Source organism: Suncus etruscus, chromosome 11, assembly GCF_024139225.1.
Source record: "Suncus etruscus isolate mSunEtr1 chromosome 11, mSunEtr1.pri.cur, whole genome shotgun sequence".
Classification (NCBI taxonomy): Eukaryota; Metazoa; Chordata; class Mammalia; order Eulipotyphla; family Soricidae; genus Suncus; species Suncus etruscus.
In genome coordinates this window covers 57,748,355-57,770,267 of record NC_064858.1, presented here as the reverse complement: position 1 = coordinate 57,770,267, position 21,913 = coordinate 57,748,355, and the positions used below count along the sequence as shown (strand labels likewise).

At 42.9% G+C, this 21,913-nt stretch overlaps 1 protein-coding gene across 1 annotated transcript in view; it reads left to right on the top strand.

The window, feature by feature from the left end:
• GNPTAB (N-acetylglucosamine-1-phosphate transferase subunits alpha and beta) overlaps window positions 1–21,913 on the top strand; it is a 92,143-nt gene that overhangs the window by 37,249 nt on the left and 32,981 nt on the right. The window contains exons 3-7 of the mRNA XM_049782802.1: window positions 6,167–6,286; window positions 6,963–7,004; window positions 11,122–11,327; window positions 13,677–13,741; window positions 14,147–14,281. Of these exons, the coding sequence (XP_049638759.1) occupies window positions 6,167–6,286; window positions 6,963–7,004; window positions 11,122–11,327; window positions 13,677–13,741; window positions 14,147–14,281 (568 nt within the window). The remainder of the gene's footprint in view (window positions 1–6,166; window positions 6,287–6,962; window positions 7,005–11,121; window positions 11,328–13,676; window positions 13,742–14,146; window positions 14,282–21,913) is intronic.

Genomic DNA, 21,913 nt, shown 5'->3' with positions numbered 1-21,913 from the left:
TAAATAAAACAGGGGCCAGAGCAGTGGTGCATGTGGTAGGGAGTTTGCCTTGCATATGCTAATTAACTATTCTCATAGCCCAGAAATTGATCATTTTAAAAATGTAAAGTGTTTGGTTTCTGGACATTTGTGTGTGTGGTGGTGTGTGTGTGTGTGTGTGTGTGTGTGTGTGTGCGTGCGTGCGTGCGCCAGAGCAGTGGCACAAGTGGTAAGGCGTCTGCCTTGCCGGCGCTAGCCTAGGACAGACCACGGTTTGATCCCCTGGTGTCCCATATGGGCCCCCAAACCAGGAGCGATTTGTGAGCACATAGCCAGGAGTAACTCCTGAGAGTCACCAGGTGTGGCCTAAAAAGCAAAATAAATCAATCAATAAATAAAATAAAACAAAACAAAATCCCATTCTATGTGACATTAATAATCCAATATAAAAATTATCTGATGTTAGTACTAATTATAAAACATTAAGTCAGTCTGGGACTGAATTTCATATTTTCTAAAATGTAAATATTAGTATGATATCTCAGGTGGGGGAGATAGCTCAAAGGACTAGAATGGGGGCTGGTGGTAGGCCATTGCCTTGCATGCACTAGCCTAGGACAGACTCCTCTGGAGTCCTATATGGTCCCCCAAGCCAGGAGCGATTTCTGAGTGCAAAGCCAGTAGTAACCCTTGAGCGTCACCGGGTGTGATCCCCCTTAAAAAAAAAAAAAAAGACTAGAATGCATGATCTGTATGAAGAAGCCCCAGAGTTGATCTGTAAGCATTCTCCCATCCCTTATAAATTCAATTCTAGGTACCAGTTATATTCTAGTTTATTGACCGTCTAAAACCAAGAAGGGTTTTAAATTCTGAACTCTGAAGGGTTTTAAAATTCACTTAGACTAGTCAACGGGTGTGGCTTAATAGTAGAACACTTGTCTTGCATATGTGAAGCTCTGGGTTTAACTCAATGGTGCCAAACAAAAAGTAAGAAAGGTAAAGAATCTTTTTCCCAGGCAAAGAGACTCCTTGATGGTGGTGTTGCTTTTCTTTCAGTCTGCGTCTTTGTTCAGCCTAGCTTGATGCCTGGGTTGGGTGGCCAGAACTGAGGAGGTACCCCAGATTTCATGCTTTGGTAACATGGTTCTGAAAGAGAAGAAGAACCACTTTAACTGAACTGATAAAAAATAAAACTTTCACCCTGGTTTTGGTTTTGAGTCATAAGTGACTGTTTAGTCTTCAACTCTAAAATAAAGGCTGTCCGGCTTCCTCTCAGAGACTAAAGATAGTGGTCTCGTGGTTAAAATGAAAGACTCATGCGTACTGTGACCATGTCTAACGGTGGAAAAATAACTGACTCTCTGGCCCTGAGCTGATCACAGGATCTCATGAGGCTACCAGTATAGGTTACCAGTGTCACCAGAGAACTGTTCACCTGCTGCTGCCTTATTGGAGAAGCCAGGACAGAGGCTCTGTACTGAGGCTCTTGGCCTCCAGGAAACATTGCAGATAAACCTGGATTCTAGTTAAAAAAAAAAAATCTAAAAAAATTTTAAATTTTATTGAATCAGCATGAGTTACAAAGTTACAAAAATACTCACGGTTGAATTTCAGACATGCAAGGTTCCAACACCAATCCCTCTCCAGTGTTCTCTGCCCTCCACCATTATCCTCCTTCTGCCCTTCTCCCCACCAATACTTTTTGGATAGCAAACAAATTTCATAGTAAAATGTTGAAATATGTGATTTTTTTCTTGTTAAAAAGGAGGATGGGCAGTTCACAGTGGGTATGGCACTTGCCTTGCACCCAGCCAACCTGGGTTCAATATCTGGCATTTCATATGTCCCTGAGCCCACCAGAAGTAATCCTTGAGTGTAGAGCCAAGAGTAACCCCTGAGCACTACCAGGTATAGCCCAAAGACAAAAACAAATCAAAACAGTTCCTGCCCCCAACTCCCTTCCTTTTGTTCTTATTGGTGATGTGTCAGTAATGAAGGCACCTTGCAGGTCTGGCATGGGACTGGCTTTTCTTTTCCAGTTGTGATTTTCACCTGGTGGCCCATCAGGCCTCAGTGCTCTGGGAAGTTTGCACTCTGAGTTGCAGTGGTTTCAGGTTGCATATGTGCTGGGTGTGGGGGGAAGAGCACCACACTTTTAGCAGTCTCTCAGATTAGGGCTGTGGTGCTTTCCAGGGATCACCTGTGCTCGTGATGATCACCTAGGGTGGCACTCCTGGCCGTTCCTCTTTGCATGTTCTTTGCATGTTCCTCTTTGGTTACAGTGCTCTTGAGGGGTCACATCTAACCTCCCTCTGCTGTTGTGTGTTTATGGCTGCTTTCATCTCATTGCTTCAGGTGCAGGGAGCTTCCACATGCCAAGCACACACTCAGCTCATTGCACTTTTCTCTTTGGTTCTCACACCCCTTTTTGTGGTTCTCAAACACTCAGGTGCTACCCTTGGGGATAATAGACCACTGAGCCACCAGGATTCTGCCTGGTGCTGCTGGTGGGATTTCCCCGCCTTCTCTTTTGGTAACTTAACCTTATTCCCCCACCTTCTCTTTTGGTAACTTAACCTTTTATTATTTTTTATTTTGGGTTTTTTTTTTTTTTGGGGGGGGTCATACCTGGCAGCGCTCAGGGGTTACTCCTGGCTTTACGCTCAGAAGTCGCTCCTGTCAGGCACTGGGACCATATGGATGGTGGAATTCGAACCACAGTCCTTGCATGAAAGGCAAAACACCTTACCTCTCTGGCTCAACTTAACCTTGCAGTGGTCCTCAAACTATGGCCCGCGGGCCACATATTGTATTTGTATTTGTTTTGTTTCTTCATTGCAAAATAAGATATATGCAGTGTGCATAAGAATTCGTTCATAAGTTTTGTTTTTACTATAGTCAGACCCTCCAATGGTCTGAGGGACAGTGAACTGGCCCCCTGTTTAAAAAGTTTGAGGACCCCTGTTTTAAAGAATGGCTATTTCATAAAGCTCCCAATTCTCAAATTATTACTCTGAGTGTAGACCATCTGAGAAGTTAGACCTGAGATGAATATTTTACATGCAGATAATGCAAGGCAAATATGATGGCTTTTTAAAATGTTTTTAAAAATATTTTTTTAGGTTACACCCAACCCAGCAGTGCTCAGGGCATCCTGCTGGCTCTGTGCTCGGGGTCTCTCCAAGTGGGCTCGGAACCATATGGTGTTCTTTGTATTGAACCTGGTTGTCTGTGTGCAAGGCAAATGTCTTGCCGGCTGTATAGTTTCTCAGGCCCTGTTTTTATTTTTGTTTGTTTTGTTTTTTGATGTTTTTAATTTTTTGCTTATTAGGCCATGCTGGTGGTGCTCAGGGATCACTCTAATATGGGATATTAGGGAATACCCCTAATATGGTATTAGGGGACCATACAAGGTGTCAAACCTAGTTTGGCCATATGCAAGGCTATGGCCTTTTCTTGCTATACTATTGCTTCTGACTTGACTTACTTATTGAACTTGTTTCTTTGGTAGTGCTCAGGGCTTACTCCCAGCTGTGTGTTCAGAAATCACTCTCGGTGGTGTTTGGGGGACCTTGTGGGGTAAAAGGTCAGCCGTGTACAAGGAAAATACTCTACTGTTGATTTTTAACTTAATTTTATTTTTATTTTTTTTGGTTTTTGGGTCACACCCGGCAGTGGTTATTTCTGGCCCCATGCTCAGAAATCGCTCCTGGCAGGCTCAGGGGACCATATGGGATGCTGTGATTTGAACTGCCGTCCTTCTGCATGCAAGGCAAATGCCTTACCTCCATGCTATCTCTCCGGCCCCTTATTTTTAATTTTTTAATTTAGTTAAAGAACCGTGATTTACAAAGTCCTTGCTAGTTGAGTATTAGGTATACAGTATTTTATCATCAATCCCACCATCAGTGTTTTTTTAAACACACACACACACACACACACACACACACACACACACACACACACACACACACACACACACACACACACACACACACACGACTTTGGAAAATATAAACTCCTACCAGCCTATAAATCAGCAGTTCTCAAAGTGAATCATCAGGTTTGTGGTGCTTGCTGTTAGCATTGCCCTGGGAACTTGTTAGAAATGCAAATTCCGAGGCTCTACTCTAGATTGGCTAGCTGGAGTACAATTCTTTGGGCTAGTATTGCCTGTGCCTTCAGTGCCTACTTGAGAAGCTCTGGTGGAAATAAAAATTGAGCAAACCCAGAGGTGTGTTGTGGTTTGCATCATTCCAGAGAAAAGCAGGCCTGAAGGCTTGGGAAAGAGGAATTCTTGAAGCCATTGAAGCCAACCTGTTACTGGATGCCTGACAGCATTTTGCCTGAAGATGAAAAGCATCAGTGGAAAGTTGACTGACAGGCCTAAAAAATAGCCCCCCAGGGGGTGCTCTGGCACCTTCCCAGTCCAAAGCACAGTGGGCATTTTCTAGTGTGAATCTCAGGGATGGAAGGAACAGGCAGTTTGGAGTAGGAGGAAGAGGGTAGTGGAAGCCTGAAAGAAAGGGTATTATGGGCCAAGTGACCGAGCTCCAAACATTGGTCCATAAACCCATGTCCTCTTTGGGTAAGACTACATAGCTGGAGAAGATGATGGCTTCCTTGGGAGTCTGGTCCTCAGTGGCATTCTCAGAAGGGGAATTACACTTTCTGCATGAACTATAGCAGTCCCCCACCACACCCACACCCTCAAACAGAAACAGCCCAGTTCCACTACTTAATCTTATCAAACTACCAAGCCACCAAATTTGTTTCATCTTTATAGTTCCTTGAAGCTCAAAGCTTCTAGTAATGTCAGCCCAGTATTATTACAGGAAACCTGCTGCGGAAAGTTACATAGTAATTTACCAAGTTCAATGAGCCTGAACAGAAGGCTCAGCTAGCACCAACTACAGTCCACTAAATCTATAGACACTGGTTTGAGTAACTCCTTGGAGAGACTTAACAGTTATTTCAAATTGACGTTTGTTGATCTAAGTTTGGATAATTCCATTTGCCTTTGTGGTATAACAAACACAAAGGAAGTAAATTGATGTCTGCATGGAGACAGGCTAGGGTAGTGGGTGATTGGGGATACTTGTGGAGGGAAGGAAACACTGGTGGTAGGATCAGTGTTTGAACACTTAATGCCTAAATTGACTATTCAGAACAGCTTATTAAATCACAGTATCATAATAAAATTTTATTTTTGTTTTTTTGGGCCACACCTGTTTGATGCTCAGGGGTTACTCCTGGCTAAGCGCTCAGAAATTGCCCCTGGCTTGGGTGACCATATGGGGCACCAGGGGATCCAATCATGGTCTCGATCTTTCCTTGGCTAGCGCTTACAAGGCAGGTACCTTACCTCTAGCGCCACCTCGCTGGCCCCATTTTTTTTTTCTTTTGTTTTTGTTTTTGGGTTACACCCAGCAGTGCTCAGGGGTTACTCCTGGTTCTACGCTCAGAAATTGCTCCTGGCAGGCTCGGGGAACCATATGGGATGCCAGGATTTGAAACATGGTCCTTCTGCATGCAAGGCAAACACCCTACCTCCATGCTATCTCTCCGGCCCTGACTTCTTTTTTTCTTTCGGAGGTAATTATCCCCACCTTGAGTAGGATGATTGCAGAAGCCCAAAGCAAAGGCCAATGTTGGGGTTCAAAGTTTTGAGTCTTTTCTACAGCCTTGTGCCTGAGCCTGTGCATGGCCTAGGAGGACAAAGATAGGATAAGATAAACTTTCGCTACATGGCCTCAAGAACACTGCCACTCACTTCTTGGTAAAGACCAGACCTGAAATTGACCATCTCAAGCCTGTGTCACTGGCAACTTCCTTGTCTTAGGTCTGCAGCAATAGGTCCTGATGGAAACTGGGAGCAAGCAGTTTGGGAAGCACATGAAAGGACAGGGTGCAGAGACAGGGTAAGCCCTGATCACTGTTGATTATGGTTCAAAAACAAACCACCATCCCTGTATATGTAGATTGATTCTGGCTTATTTCCAGGGTGGTCATGAACCCAGGTGATTTCAGCCTCTCAGTTTTAAAAACGTGCCATTCTATGATCTGTGTGATATATAGCCATGGCTTGGCTGCTCTTAAGTTAAAAAACCCTGTTTATATGTTCTTATTCTGAAATAAATTGAGTTCATGCATATAATAAACTGGAGGTTTTGTGGGCTTCCCTTAGGCTCTGTCTGCCCATGCCAATTGATGTGGTGTACACCTGGGTGAATGGCACTGACCTTGAACTACTGAGGGAACTGCAGCAAGTCAGAGAGCAGATGGAAGAGGAGCAGAAAGCAATGAGGTAAAGCTAATGCTTCAAAGACTGAAAGACCCAAAGTTGGGAGCCGGAGCGGTAAGGTGTTTGCCTTGCATGCAGCCGATCTGGAATGGGCCAGGGTTCAATCACTGGCATTCCATATGGTCCCCCAAACTTGCCAGAAGTTTTTTCTGAGCACAGAGCCAGGAATAAGCCCTGAATACCACTGGGTATGGCCCAAAAACCAACACCAAAAAAAAAGGCCCAAAGTTTTGTAAGACATGTAACTGCATTTCAGAGGGTTGAGATGACATTCAGTGCTTCCCAAACAAAAATCTGCCTCAAATTTCAGCTCTTTGCAGACTCTGGAAACCTGGTGTCTAGCCCTTGTGGGTGGTGTACAAGGAAACCTAAGCCCTTTTTACAGGGTATCATTTTGTTTAAGGCTTTGGCTAATGGGATGTGTGCTCTCAGGACCCCAAAGACTCAAGGATTCTCAAGGATGTCTCAAGGAGCCCTAAGGCTTTTTGCACACTCAACATCCTGCGTATGGTTATATCTTCATGCAGCAGGGAGTTTTAATTAAGGAAGAGAGCTCCTTTTTCCTTGAAAAATAAATTCCAATGTAGTATCTGAGAAATTCATATTGTACATCATCTCTTTTGCATTTTTGTCTAGCACTGGTTCTTACACATGTAATGACTATATTTGTTTTCTTTAGGGAAGTCCTTGGGAAAAACACAACTGAACCAACTAAGAAGAGGTAAGAATTTTTATTTTTTTCTGGAACAAAAATTGGAGGGTGTAAGTAAATCACTTTCTCTCTTTTTTTAGTTGGACCTATAAAATTTGTATTCACATTGCTGGCTCCTGTTCAGTTCACTCTTTTTTTGTTTTTGTTTTTGTTTTCGTTTTGGGGCCACACCCGGCAGTGCTCGGGTAACTCCTGGTTCTGCTCTCAAGAATCACTCCTTCAGGCTCAGGTGACCATATGGGATGTCGGGGAATTGAACCTGAATGGCCACATGCAAGACAAGTGCCTTATACACTATGTTGTTGCTCTGGCCTCCTGTTCAGTTCTCTTTTTGAGTTTCTGAAACTCAAATTAAGTGCATATGTTTGTTGGACTATTTCATAATACAAGTTGATTATTTGGGTTATAGCTAACCAAACATTTATTTTCTGGAAAACTTAGAAAAGGTTTTTTTCTCATTTATACCCCTTTAATCTGTTATGATATACAATTGTCTTATATCCAGCATTTCATTTGTAGAATTTAATATCAGTCATTTAATTGCCTGTTTGATATGTGGGTTTCCCCCCCCCTTTTTTGGATACTCATAAGTAAGTAACCAGGGTTTGCCCCCTGGCTCTGTACTCAGATCATTCCTGGTAGTGCTCAGGGATCCATATGTGGTGCTGGGGATTAGCCGCATGCAAGGCAAGTGCTCTGCTGTACTATCTCTCTAGCTCCTGTACTTTTTTTATTTCTGAAGCTATCATAATTGCATATCTTATAGTTTAGGACTAGGGAAGAGGATTTATTTAAGAGTCCAGGCAAAGAATTAAATATACCTAGTCTGACCTAATTCTAGTAGGGCCTTAAAGTAAAACTTTCTGACAAGAGGAAATAACTGTTGACTTCCTCACTTAGCATTTAACTTCTAATTACTCTTAGAAATGGGGGCTGGATGAGAGGGGTCCCTGCTGTCATTCCTGCAGCTGTAGTGACCTTGCATAAACACGGGCTGTGTCATTGGTTGCATCAGTGGGAGTAGATGGATATTGGCTGGGAAGCTTTTCAGGAAATTACCTCCCTAAGACCAGAGCCTGGATATTGGTGTGGACAGTAACTGATGGGAATGAAATGTGCATTTTTCCCTCCTAAACAAAAATGTGATAAACTAAATCAGAACCTGAAAGAGACAATAAGAGCTTGAGTTTTTATTCTTTGATGTATTCTGCTCTTTTAAAGTCAAGTAACAGTGCAATGTGAGATAGAGATTTTAGGCAGCATCATTGACATTATCCTGACTGCTCTTTGCTTCTCTTCAGCCTCCTGTCTTCTCTCTCTATTCTAGTGACCATTGACTATTCTCATAGCCCAGAAGTTGATAATTTAAAATATGTAAAGTATTTGGTTTCTGGACATTCGTGTGTGTGTGTGTGTGTGTGTGTGTGTGTGTGTGTGTGTGTGTGTGTGTATGTGTGTAAAAAAAGAAGAAATGGGGGCTAGAGTTTGGTTTCTGGACATTCGTGTGTGTGTGTGTGTGTGTGTGTGTGTGTGTGTGTGTGTGTGTGTGTGTGTAAAAAGACAGAAGAAATGGGGGCTAGAGGGGCCAGAGTGGTGGTGCAAGTGGTAAGGCCTTGCCTGTGCTAGCCTAGGACTGACAGCTATTTGATCCCGTGTGTGTGTGTGTGTGTGTGTGTGTGAGTGTGAGTGAGTGTGTGTGTGTGTGTGTGTGTGTGTGTGTGTGTGTGTGTGTGTGTGTGTGTGTGTAAAAAAAGACAGAAGAAATGGGGGCTAGAGGGGCGGAGTGGTGGTGCAAGTGGTAAGGCCTTGCCTGTGCTTGCCTAGGACTGACAGCTGTTTGATCCCCTGGCGTCCCATATGGTCCCCCAAGCCAGGAGCAATTCCTGAGCGAATAGCCAAGAGTAACCCCTGAGCGTCAGTGTCACCAGGTGTGGCCAAAAGAACTGGGGGGTGGGGGGAATGGGGGCTGGAGTAATAGTACATTGATATGGTGTTTGCCTTGCATGTGACTGATGTGGGACGGATCTGGGTTCGATCCCCAGCATCCCATCTAGCCCCCGTGCCTGTCAGGAGCGATTTCTGAGCGTAGAGCCAGGAGTAACCCCTGAGTATCACTGGGTGTGGCCCAAAAACAAAGAAAAGGAAAAGAAAAAGAAATGATCTTGAGAAATTTTGAGATCCAGATGTACCTTTCAAATCATCTTTGTGTTAAATATGTAAAAGTGCTATATTAATATATATTTATAGTATATATGTTAATAGTATGTAGCACATAAAATATATATACTATTATGAATGCACTATAATTTATATATTCATTATTGCTAATACATTTCCCCTCAATCTAATTTGGGCCACACCCAGTTGTGTGGTAGGCTGAGAGGGGGCAGCACCTTGGTGGTGCTGAGCAGACCATGTAGTCCCTGGGATTCTGGATGCAAAGTATGTGCTCCAGTCTAATGAGTTATACTTTTGGACCATTACTTTTTTTGGGGGATGGAGGGGCCACACAGCTGGCTCATACCTGGCTTCTCCTGGCTCTGTGCTCAGAGATCGCACATGGCAGTACTCGAGTGAACATATGGGGTGCTGTGGATCGAACCCTGGTCAGCCGCATGCAAGACAAGCACCCTATTCTCTGTCCTAGCTCACTGGTCCTGGTCTACTACTATTGTTAAATGCTTTAAAATATAAAATAATGATATAACATCACAAAATAGATGGTGAAAATAAATATAATTCTGTATTCTCATTCAACTGCTGTTTTCATTTCTATAAGCTTTCATCAGTTTCTACAGTAATATTGATAATCTATGAGTAATTTTATATTACTTTTCTTTTCTATATTCTTATGCTTTCTATAGTGTGACTGTACTTTTCTATTAGTCCATAAAATAATTACTCTTAATTCACTAAATCTTGGACCTTAGGTATTTCCACTTGTTACGATTTCATGGTATTTGTATTTGGGACTGTGCCATTGTTCTGCGTGTAAGTTTTGCTTTTCCCTCTTTTCTCTCACTTGGACTTGATATTGATACTTAGCATAAGTTAATAAGGAAGAAGCCTTTGCATATTTTCATGGGTTGAATAAATGTGTATGAAAAGACACATGCATGTATCTATATAAGTTATGACTTACACTGCCACATTGCTTTTCCAAAGAAGGAGACAGTAAAGGCTCATCTTCTTAGAGGGACCCCAGTGGAGTGTAAAGGGAATAGGGTTACACTAAGTCATCGCTTTGGAGGCTAATCTACTTTAGTTCATGAAAGGGGACACTGGATTTTTTGTTTGTTTGTTTTGTTTTTTGTTTTTGGGTCACACCCGGCAGCGCTCAAGGGTTATTCTTGGCTCTATGCTCAGAAATAGCTCCTGGCAGGCACGGGGACCATATGGGATGCTGGGATTTGAACCACCGTCCTCCATGCAAGGCAAACACCTTACCTCCATGCTATCTCTCTGGCCCTGGGACACTTGCTTTATGCTTTTGCATATCATTGGGCTGTTAGTGAGGGTCAATAATTGCATAAATTACATAAATAGTCATGGCTCCCACTGTAAGAATGTTTCTAGTTGTGCCATTAGCCCAGCTGTTTCTTCAGGTAACATGTTTATTTCTATATTTTCTTCTTTTCTTTTTGGATAGTTATAGCTCATCTGAAGTCATGTTAGAAATGTGCCATATTTATATTGAATGTTTGACTACATTCAGCATACTTTAATTGTGTTCTTGTTGGTGAGTTGTATCTAGTAAGGAATGCTTGACCAGAATTTATCTACCTCCTAATAAGCTTCTCTGGCATTATGAATAATCTGGAAAACGATGGAAGCCTTCATTTCTCTTGTATCTCTGAATTAGCAATATTGGTGATACTCCTTAGTCAACGTGCCTGGAAGTTTTCTCTTTTAGAGTTGTACCACTTTGCATTTTTACTTTGATGTTTTTGAGATACGTTCCTTGTTGGTTTAACTATTAATGGTTCCTATATATACGATAAAGAGAGAATCTAGGCGCTGTCATAGCCTCATCAACTCTTTGGCTGGATGATGTGGGCGCAAGATGTAGGTGGGATGCTTTCTGCTATGGTTACAAGGTCCTTAAGCCTGTTGTGTGTCATTGCAGTGAGAAGCAGCTGGAGTGTCTGCTGACACGCTGTGTCAAGGTGCCAATGCTTGTCCTGGACCCAGCACTGCCAGCCAACATCACCCTGAAGGACCTCCCATCTCTCTTTCCTTCGTTTCATTTGGCCAGTGACATATTTAATGTAGCAAAACCCAAAAATCCTTCTACTAATGTCTCTGTGGTGGTTTTCGACAGCGCCAAAACTGGTAAGGAGAATTTCTGTTGGGTAATTTAAAATTATGTGATTATAGGATGCTACCTAACAACCCTGAGGCATGAAATGAGTTTTTTTCCCTCTCATTTTGGACTATACCCAGCAGTGCTCTAAATTTATTACTGGCCCTCTTATGGCTCCTGCTCCTGGCATTTCTTGGGGGACCATGTGGCCATGGATTGACCTTGGCTCCCGTGCTTGCAAAGCGAGCATTCATCCTGTTGAACTATATCTCTAGTACAGAAAGGCATCAAATTTTTTTTTTTATGGTTTTTGGGCCAAACCCAGTAACGCTCAGGAACTACTCCTGGCTATGCGCTCAGAGGTTGCTCCTGGCTTGGGGGACCATATGGGACACCGGGGGATCGAACCGCGGTCTGTCCAAGGTCAGCGCAGGCAAGGCAGGCACCTTACCTGTAGCACCACCGCCCAGCCCCAAATTTTTTAAGATTTTATTTTATTTTTGGTCTGGGGGGGTCACATCTGGAGGTGCTCAAGGGTCACTCCTAGCTGTGTACTCAGGAATCACTCCTGACTGTGCTTGGTGGAGCCATAAGAAATGCCGAGGATCAAAACTAGGTTGGCTGTGTGCAAGGCAAATGCTCTACTTACTGTGATATCCTTCCGGCCCTAGAAAGACGTGAGTTTTAAATAAATACCACATAAATTAAGAAAATGATGAGAGATGCTCCAGAGCTGCTGTTGTTCCTCAGTCCCACTCACTGGATTCCTCTGCTGCTGCTCTGCCTTGTCATTTCTTCACTACTGTTCTGCACACTGAGCTTTACTGGCTCACTCCCCTTTTGGGACTCAGTAGCTTGGTAGCTTGTATTTGTTTTTGTTGTTTTTTTTTTTTTTTTTTTTTTTGGTTTTTGGTTTTTGGGCCACACCCGGCGGTGCTCAGGGGGTTACTCCTGGCTGTCTGCTCAGAAATAGCTCCTGGCAGGCACGGGGGACCCTATGGGACACCGGGATTCGAACCAACCACCTTTGGTCCTGGATCGGCTGCTTGCAAGGCAAACACCGCTGTGCTATCTCTTCGGGCCCTGTGTTTGTTTTATTACTAGACACAAACTTCTTCACTGGTGCTAAAATCAACATTCTCAATTTCTCATTGCATCTCTGCTCTCCTTTCTCACAGGCATGCAGTCCACATTCCAGCAGGGTTCCTTCCCACTTCAAACAATCCTCTGTTGTCTCTGCTCTGTTTACTTTTGCTCTTCACCCCCATAGCACTTCATGACCAAACTCAAAATTTTGGGGCACTTGCCTGGCATGTAGCTGACTTAAGTTCAATCCCCTCCCCAGCATCCCATGTGGTTCCCTGAGTTCCCCCCCCCCCCCAGGTGATATGAGTGCAGAGCCAGGAATAATCCTGGAGCATCAACAGGTATGACCCAAAAACAAAAACAAAACTCATAACTTTGTAGTGTTCTCTTCTGATTCCATTAATTGAGCCAAGACCTTTTCACAGATCACTTTATATCCCGAGGATATCTTGAAGTACAAATGCACTCCTTAAGACTGGAGAAATAGCATGGAAGTAGGGTAGACACAGCATGCAGAAGCATCCCATATGGTTCCCTGAGCCTGCCAGGAGCGATTTCTGAGCGTAGAGCCAGGAGTAACAACCCCTGAGTGCTGCCAGGTGTGACCCAAAAAACAAACAAACAAAAAAACAAATACACTCCTTAATTTGGTATTTTACATATGTAAGGAAAAGAAATATTCTTTTGACACTTTAACTGATTTATTGTTTGAGTAAATTTATCTCTTGTTTTTCTAGTTAGGCTTATGTTAACAGTTACGATTTAGGGCCAAATCAATAGTATAGTGGGTAAGGGCATTGCATGCTGCTAATTCAGGTTTGATCCCAGCATCCCATAGGGTCCCCAGAGCCTGTCAGGAGTAATTCCTTAGCTCACAGCCAGGAGTAACCATTGAACGACACTAGGTGTAACCTCCAAATAAAATATAACTCAGTCATAAAATGTATATATGGAAAGAATCTTGTTTTCCTCTACTAGTTTCTTAATGGCAGGCTTGAAAGTGTATTTAAAGGGCTGGAGAGATAGTGTAGAGTCAGGGGCAAAACTTGCATGCTACTGATCAAGGTTTAATCCTAGACACTATATATATATATATATATATATATATATATATATATATATATATATATGTATGTATGTATATATTGTCCCTGAGTATCTCTGGGGACAGTCTTGAAGGCCAACAGTCACTACTAAATGGGGCTCTGGAGGCCCCTCTGGCACCATTGGCATATTCTGGGTAATTTCCAGCCCTATCATGAAAAACTTGTGTTTTATATTCTTTGTTGCAGTTGAAGATGCCCACACTGGGATACTTAAAGGAAACAGCAAACAGGCAGTTTGGAGGGGCTACTTGGTATGTCTTTATTGATTTGTTTGTCTATTTATTTTGCTTTTGGGGCCACACCTGACTTTGCTCAGGGTTTACAACTGTGTCTGCACTTAGGAGTCACTCCTAGTGTGGTTCATAAGGGATGCTGAGATTGGGAATGTTACTTAGAATACAATTTTTTGCTGTAGAAAGAGAAAATCTTAAGCAATAGAACTGGCTTACCTTGAGAGGCTTTTCATTTTTGTGTTTACCTTTTCTGAGTCTCCCTTCCTGGTTTACTGAATATTGACTTAAGTAATCTTAAGATTCTATTTTGGAGCAGGACTTACACAATAGGGCTTCAAGGTTTTATCAGCTGTAAGTTCTCACTAGTTCTCTGATGTGGAAAGTAAATTGTGTGTGTTTTTTCTAAATCTTTTCTTATTTTAGACGACAGACAAAGAAGTCCCTGGGTTAGTGCTAATACAAGACTTGGCTTTCCTGAGCGGATTTCCACCAACATTCAAAGAAACAAATCAACTCAAAGCAAAATTGCCAGAAATTCTTTCTTCTAAAATAAAGCTGGTAAGAGTATGACAAATAGAGCAGTGCTCTGAAATAACCTCAGGACCCTTCCTTCAGCACCCCTTTTGCAAAATTCCACCAACCATCAGGATCAGTAAAGGGGATGGAGCAACCTGTCCCACAGGTTATGGGCATGTGGTGTGTGGAAAGTTCATGAGCAGGTGTGAGATATGTAGTTCTTCAGGGTCAGGCTGATGATGGAGAACCATTGGTGTGATATTCACTAATAACAAAACTTTATGATGGATATCAATAAATCTCCTATGTTATTTTTAAAACTTCAATGCTTGTGGTTATTGAAAAATTAGAACTCAGGAGTTTGGGCAGCAAGAGAGAACGTGGGAATGAGGAAGATGGGAGTAGGCTAGCTTTTCCTTTTCCTTTTTCTTATTCTAATATTGAATCACCGTGAGGTATGCAGTACAAAGTTGTTGATGGTTGCATTTCAGTCATACAGTGTTTCTGCGCCCATCCCTTCACCAGTGCACACTTTGTGCACCAGTGTTCTCAGTTTTCTTCCTGTCCTCACTCCTACATGTCTCGATAGCAGATTTTTTCTTCTCTCTTACTCTCTCTCGTGCATGTGCACACTCTTTGTTTCTCTGTCTCCGTTTTCCTTCTAGATACTGTGGTTTGCAATTCATCTTTCAGTACCCAGTCCCTGTCAGAGGGACCATTTCCAACTACCATTATCATAGTGGTCTCTTCTCTGCCCTAATTCCACTTCCCTGTGGCAAACTTCCTACCATGGACCAGCCCTCCTGGCTTTTGTTGATGCTAGGAGAAAGGGACTCTCCTGTAATATTGGTGGGAATGTTGACTGGTCCATTCCCTTTTTCTGGGAATATACCCGTGAGGGTCGAAAACAGTGCTGAAAATAGCCAGCTTGCCCCAGGCTCCCCTCCTGGCTTAGTGTGAGGTTTTTGAGAGATGAGAGGTCCTATGTATCAACCAATTAGTGTTCAGGGGCAAATATGCCTTCAAAAGTGTTTCCAACAAAGTGCCATGAGAGGGAAGGCCTGAGTTTAGGTGTGCTGGGCAAAGAAGATTTTGCAGATTAGGACGTGATTCTTCTGTCTATTCAGTGAATCATTCACCTAATTCTTATATATCCTTCCCTGCCCCAAGAACTGAAGGGGGCAGTGTGAAGACCTGTAAAGAGGAAGCCCCTGAACAAGGTCTGAAAGCTTTTAAGGCTATGGTTTTGGGAAAAGCAGAGAAACTTCCTAGAGCCCAGGTACAGGCCAGATCAGTTGAGACCTGACTGAGGATAGATTAAGGTGCCTGGACTTGTCCTGGGAGGCAAGGGCCTCTTTGGAAAGGTGGGGGATGAGGACCAGACAAAGACTGCAACCAAGGCCACTTCAGTCCTCTTCTCAGGAAGGTGGTAGGGGGAGCTGTAATGAAGACAGGTTACCCCAGAGGAGACTGGATGCAGGAGAACCAGTTTGTTGACTGCCACCATTGCCCAAGGCAGTTGGGTTCCCTGAATGCTTCTGCTTCCAGAAAAAGTCCAAGAGAGATCTCCAACTCATCACCATTTGGTGAATGAATGGGAGAGAGGGAACTGAGAATGAAAGAGGAAGTGGGTGCTTCTTTTGGAGACCAGAGTGATAGCATTGGCCACACACAAACCTTAAGGAGAAAAAGCAGGTTATTTGGGAGGGAGGGAGGAAGAAGGGAGGGAGGCAGTTGCAAGTTCTCTGTGGAGCGAAAGAGCTGGGCCATTTGTTTTCAGAATCTCTTCTATAGACCTTCAAGGCTTGGCCTCAGAATCATCTAGAATAGTTCTGCCCCCAGGCCTTTCTGGAAAGCATCTCAGTCCAAGAACTGTTAATTTTTTATTTTATTTTATTTTGTTTTTGGTTTTTGGGTTACACCCTGTGATGCTCAGGGTTACTCTTGGCTGTGCACTCAAGAAATCACTCCTGGCTTGGGGGACCATATGGGACTCCAGGGGATTACTGCTTGTACCACCGGTTTTTTATTTTTATTTTTTTTTTAAACAAATTTCTTCTTACTGTAGCTTAAATAACCTGATTACAATGTGTTAATGTTTATGAGTTTGCTCCACCACCAAAGTTCCCCAGACTATCTACTATTGTGTATGAGTCACTTTACCCAGTTTCTCCTTCCTTCTTCTTCCCCCCACTGCTTGGCAACCTCAGTTTTGTAGTCAGTCCAAGGTTTTGTCAACATTTGATACCATCTAGTTCCTTGTTTTGTATTTATAATCCATTTAGGATTCAGATTGTTCAGTATTCTTTTCCCTCTGGCTTAATTTGCTTAACTATCATCCAGTTTTATCCAGGTAACACTGAGCTACAAGATTTCATCTTTTCCCATAAATACTTGGTATTGGCATAGTGCACATTCAACTAAAATATTTTTGCATGACGAAAGAAACTTAGGCTTGGGGCACCCTAACCTCAGGGAACACCTTAATTATGACAGTAGAATGCCTTAGGCCAAGGGTCTCAAACTCAATTTACCTGGGGGCCACAGGAGGCAAAGTCAGGGTGAGGCAGGGCCACATAAGGAATTTCGCTTATCGAATATTCGCAATAAAAAATCGCATTAGTAAGAAAAAAATCTCAAAAAATCGCATTAAACATTTGCATACCCCAACAGAACTGCTCGGAGTATGCGAATGTTTAATGCGATATTTTTCTTTTTTTTTTTTTTTTTTTTTTTTTTGGTTTTTGGGCCACACCCGGTAACGCTCAGGGGTTACTCCTGGCTATGCGCTCAGAAGTCGCTCCTGGCTTGGGGGACCATATGGGACGCCGGGGGATCGAACCGCGGTCCGTCTCCTAGGCTAGCGCAGGTAAGGCAGGCACCTTACCTCCAGCGCCACCGCCCGGCCCCACGATATTTTTCTTACTAGTGTGATTTTTATTGCGATTATTCGGTAAGCAAATAATCGCGAATACTGCGATATTTGAAGGCCGGCCGTGGGCCACAAAATGTTGTACAGAGGGCCGCAAACTGAGACCCCTGCCTTAGGCTAAGGCTTTTGAACTAGGGCAAGAAGAAACTGTGGTATATATACACAATGGAATACTATGCAGTTGTCAGGAAAAATGAAGTCATAAAATCTTCCTATATATGAATGGACATGGAAACTATTATGCTGAGTGAAATGAGTCAGAGAGAGAGAGAGAGACAGACACAGAATAGTCTCATCTGTGGGATTTAAGAAAAAAAAAACACAGAGACAAAAGAAATGAGGTTTGAAAGGACCAGCCCATGATAATAAGCTTACCACGAAGATATTTGAGTGCTTTTAGACAAATAACTTCACCAACAACTATCATGACAATGGTAATGAGAGAAATAGAATGCCTGGCTTAAAACAGGCAGGGGGTGAGGGAGGACGGTGATGGGGGGCATTGATAGTGGGAAGGTTGCACTGGTGAAGGGGAGTATACTTTTATTTTAATGATTGAAGCCCAATTACAAACATGTTTGTAATCATGGTACTTAAATTTTTTTGGAGGGGGGCCACACCCGGCGGTGCTCAGGGGTTACTCCTGGCTGTCTGCTCAGAAATAGCTCCTTGCAGGTACGGGGGACCGGTGTGTGTGTGTTTACTTTTTTTTTTAACAGTAAAATATTTTTGTTTTATACTTGTTATACTGCTACCTCCTATTCTATCATCAAAATGCCATTATCCCTCCTTCATTATTCCAAAGTCCCTTCCTCTCGTCCTGACCTCATACTTTCATATCACAATTCTATTAACCTCATGAGAACTAAATTTAGTTCTTTCATTCCTTTTAAAAAACAACACTTTGTTTAATGAGTTCAATGAAACACTGGTACAGGTAGTCTATAATCATAAAGTATGAAGGGAAGAGTGAGAAAACTTCAGTTAGAGAATGACAAGAGGCTGGTACAGTAGTACAGAAGGTGGGATGCTGAGGATAAAAAAATCAGTAAAGCTCACTATAAGATGTGGGAAATCTTTAGGAAAGCTGAAGTTGGGAAATAGCATAGCAGAAAATCTTGGGATAAGTTCAACAAGTCCAACATAATCATCAGAATTCCTGAAGAACAGAAAGGCAACAAATAAAAATACAGTGAGTAAGGTGCTTGCCTTGCACACAACTGACCCAGGTTTGCTCTGGCATCCCATTTGGTCCCCATATTACCACCCCACAAACCCGCCAGGAGTAGTCCTTGAGCACAGAACCAGAAGTACGCTCTGAGCATAGTCAGGTATGGCCCCAAAATAAAATAAAATAAAAGGAGTCATTAATTATGCCATAGCTGAGAATTTCCTAAAATTGAGGAATATATGCATCCAAATTCAAGAGCCAAAGGAAATGCAAATAAAAGTAGTCCACAATACATCATAATCAGAATGATGAAAGCTAAAGGTAGAGATACAATATTGAAAGCACCAAAGATCAAAGTAGGAAATTATATACTTAGGAATGTCCTTAAGATTCATGGCAGATGTGCCGGAGCAATAGCGCAGCGGTAGGGTGTTTGCCTTGCATGCAGCTGACCCAGGATGGACGTAGGTTAGATCCCCTGGCATCTCATATGGTCCCCCGAGCCAGGAGTGATCTGAGTGCATAGCCAGGAGTAATCCCTGAGCATCACCGGGTGTGGCCCAAAAACAAAAACACTAAAAAAGATTCATGGCAGAATTATTTGTGAAACCTAGAGGGCCAGAAAGAAAAGGTGGGATATAATTTAAAAACAAAAACATACAATAAAAACAAAACCAGGACATACCAAGTTGTTATCTTGAGTTGGCGAACTCAAGTGCTAATATGATTTTCAGTGACAATGAGCTGGATGCAAGAGTGATGATGGAATTCTGTTGGTCCAAGTTCCCTTACGTTTTCAACAATGAAAATATTGAGAAATAAAGATGTTCAGACTCAGAAAGTAGAAAAGTTTATTGAAAAGTAGAGGAGAAAGGACAAGGAACTCCTCTTGTGGACTAAGTTAAGTATGACTTTCTTTGGGAGGGGGCGGCTTATAGGGAAACTGAGTCTGTGTGAGCTTTCAAAGGCTCTTTGTACTCATTATCAATTGATAAGAATATTACAAAAAATGCCAGGATCCTACTGAGAGGTCTGGCTGGTCTGAGTCCTTTGGGTTTGGCCATTTGCCTTAGGCATTGCCTATTATCTTTTTCTGAGTCTAAACTCTTAAGCAGAGTTTTTTGGTTTTGAGAATTGTTAATTCTGTTTATCAGAAAGAGTCTAGGATTTCTGCTAGAACAGTGGTCCATCCTAGGCTAGCGCTGGCAAGGCAGACACCTTACCTCTAGCACCACCACGCCGGCCCCCAAAATTTTTTATTAAAATATTTAAGTACTGGGCCTGGAGAGATAGCACACCGGCGTTTGCCTTGCAAGCAGCCGATCCAGGACCAAGGTGGTTGGTTTGAATCCCGGTGTCCCATATGGTCCCCCATGCCTGCCAGGAGCTATTTCTGAGCAGACAGCCAGGAGTAACCCCTGAGCACCGCCGGGTGTGGCCCCCCTCCAAAAAAATTTAAGTACCATGATTACAAACATGTTTGTAATTGGGCTTCAATCATTAAAATAAAAGTATACTCCCCTTCACCAGTGCAACCTTCCCACCATCAATGCCCCCCATCACCGTCCTCCCTCACCCCCTGCCTGTTTTAAGCCAGGCATTCTATTTCTCTCATTACCATTGTCATGATAGTTGTTGGTGAAGTTATTTGTCTAAAAGCACTCAAATATCTTCGTGGTAAGCTTATTATCATGGGCTGGTCCTTTCAAACCTCATTTCTTTTGTCTCTGTGTTTTTTTTTCTTAAATCCCACAGATGAGACTATTCTGTGTCTGTCTCTCTCTCTCTCTGACTCATTTCACTCAGCATAATAGTTTCCATGTCCATTCATATATAGGAAGATTTTATGACTTCATTTTTCCTGACAACTGCATAGTATTCCATTGTGTATATATACCACAGTTTCTTCTTGCCCTAGTTCAAAAGCCTTAGCCTAAGGCAGGGGTCTCAGTTTGCGGCCCTCTGTACAACATTTTGTGGCCCACGGCCGGCCTTCAAATATCGCAGTATTCGCGATTATTTGCTTACCGAATAATCGCAATAAAAATCACACTAGTAAGAAAAATATCGCATTAAACATTCGCATACTCCTAGCAGTTCTGTTGGGGTATGCAAATGTTTAATGCGATTTTTTGAGATTTTTTTTCTTACTAATGCGATTTTTTATTGCGAATATTCGATAAGCGAAATTCCTTATGTGGCCCTGCCTCACCCTGACTTTGCCTCCTGTGGCCCCCAGGTAAATTGAGTTTGAGACCCTTGGCCTAAGGCATTCTACTGTCATAATTAAGGTGTTCCCTGAGGTTAGGGTGCCACCTGGTGGGTAAGAAAGTACTTCCCGGGGCCGGCGAGGTGGCGCTAGAGGTAAGGTGTCTGCCTTGCAAGCGCTAGCCAAGGAAGGATCGTGTTCGATCCCCCAGTGTCCCATATGGTCCCCTCAAGCCAGGGGCTTGAGCGCTTAGCCAGAAGTAACCCCTGAGCATCAAATGGGTGTGTCCTCCCCCCAAAAAAGGAAGTACTTCCCACCCTTTTCGCAAGGTTCCGTTTTGGTAGCAGGAAATCTTTTTCATAGATAACAGCAATTCCTTAAGATCTTCTGATGTCCTTTGGCTCACACCGAAAATACAGTGTCTGGTGTTTTGCACTTGGGGAGTAAGTAAGGGTACTTGTCTTGCTACTGGCTGACCTGAGTTTGTTTCTGTTACCTCATGTGACAGAGCCTGGAGTAAGTCTCGAGCACCACCAGGTGTGGCCCAAAATAAAGCAAAAAAGCTCTTTGCTTCTGTGAAATTTCAAAGTATTTTTTTTTTCCAGAATAGAAATTGAAATTAGCATTGAAGGGTTTAGTTAAGATAAGGACATTTAAGTGGTGGCGCAAGAGGTAAGGCATCTATCTGCCTTGCCCGCACTAGCCTGTGACGGACTGCTGTTCAATCCCCCTTTGCTTCCCATATGCTCCCCAAACCAGGAGCGATTTCTTTCTTTTTCTTTCTTTCTTTTCTTTTCTTTTTTTTTTTTTTGGTTTTTGGTTTTTGGTTTTTGGTTTTGGGGGCACACCCGGTGGTGCTCAGGGGTCACTCCTGACTCTACGCTCCTTCCAGGCTCGGGGGACCATATGTGATGCCGGGATTCGAACTATGGTCCTTCTGCATGCAAGGCAAATGCCCTACTTCCATACTATCACTCCAGCTCCTTCCCGGAGGATTTCTGAGCACAGTGCCAGGAGTAACCCCTGAGTGTCACTGGGTATGGCCCAAAAACAAAACAAAAAAACAAAAAGATAAGGACATTTACATAAAACATGCTAAATTAGGATCATTAAGTGAAGTATTTATCCCAAGGCTAGTGATGTTTGCATTCTCGGGCACCCTCAGAAGGCCTTTGAGAAAGAGAAGGGTGACAGTGGAATTCTCTAGATTCCCTGAACAATGTTCGTTCTGCATCTACTCCTTCCAGCTAACCCACCCACCTGGGGGCAAGAGGTGAAAGAAGGGTTATTGACCCTTCTAGAGTTCTCAGAATAGATGAGATCCTCAAACACACAAGCTAAAGAAGATAGTGTATGCCTGTG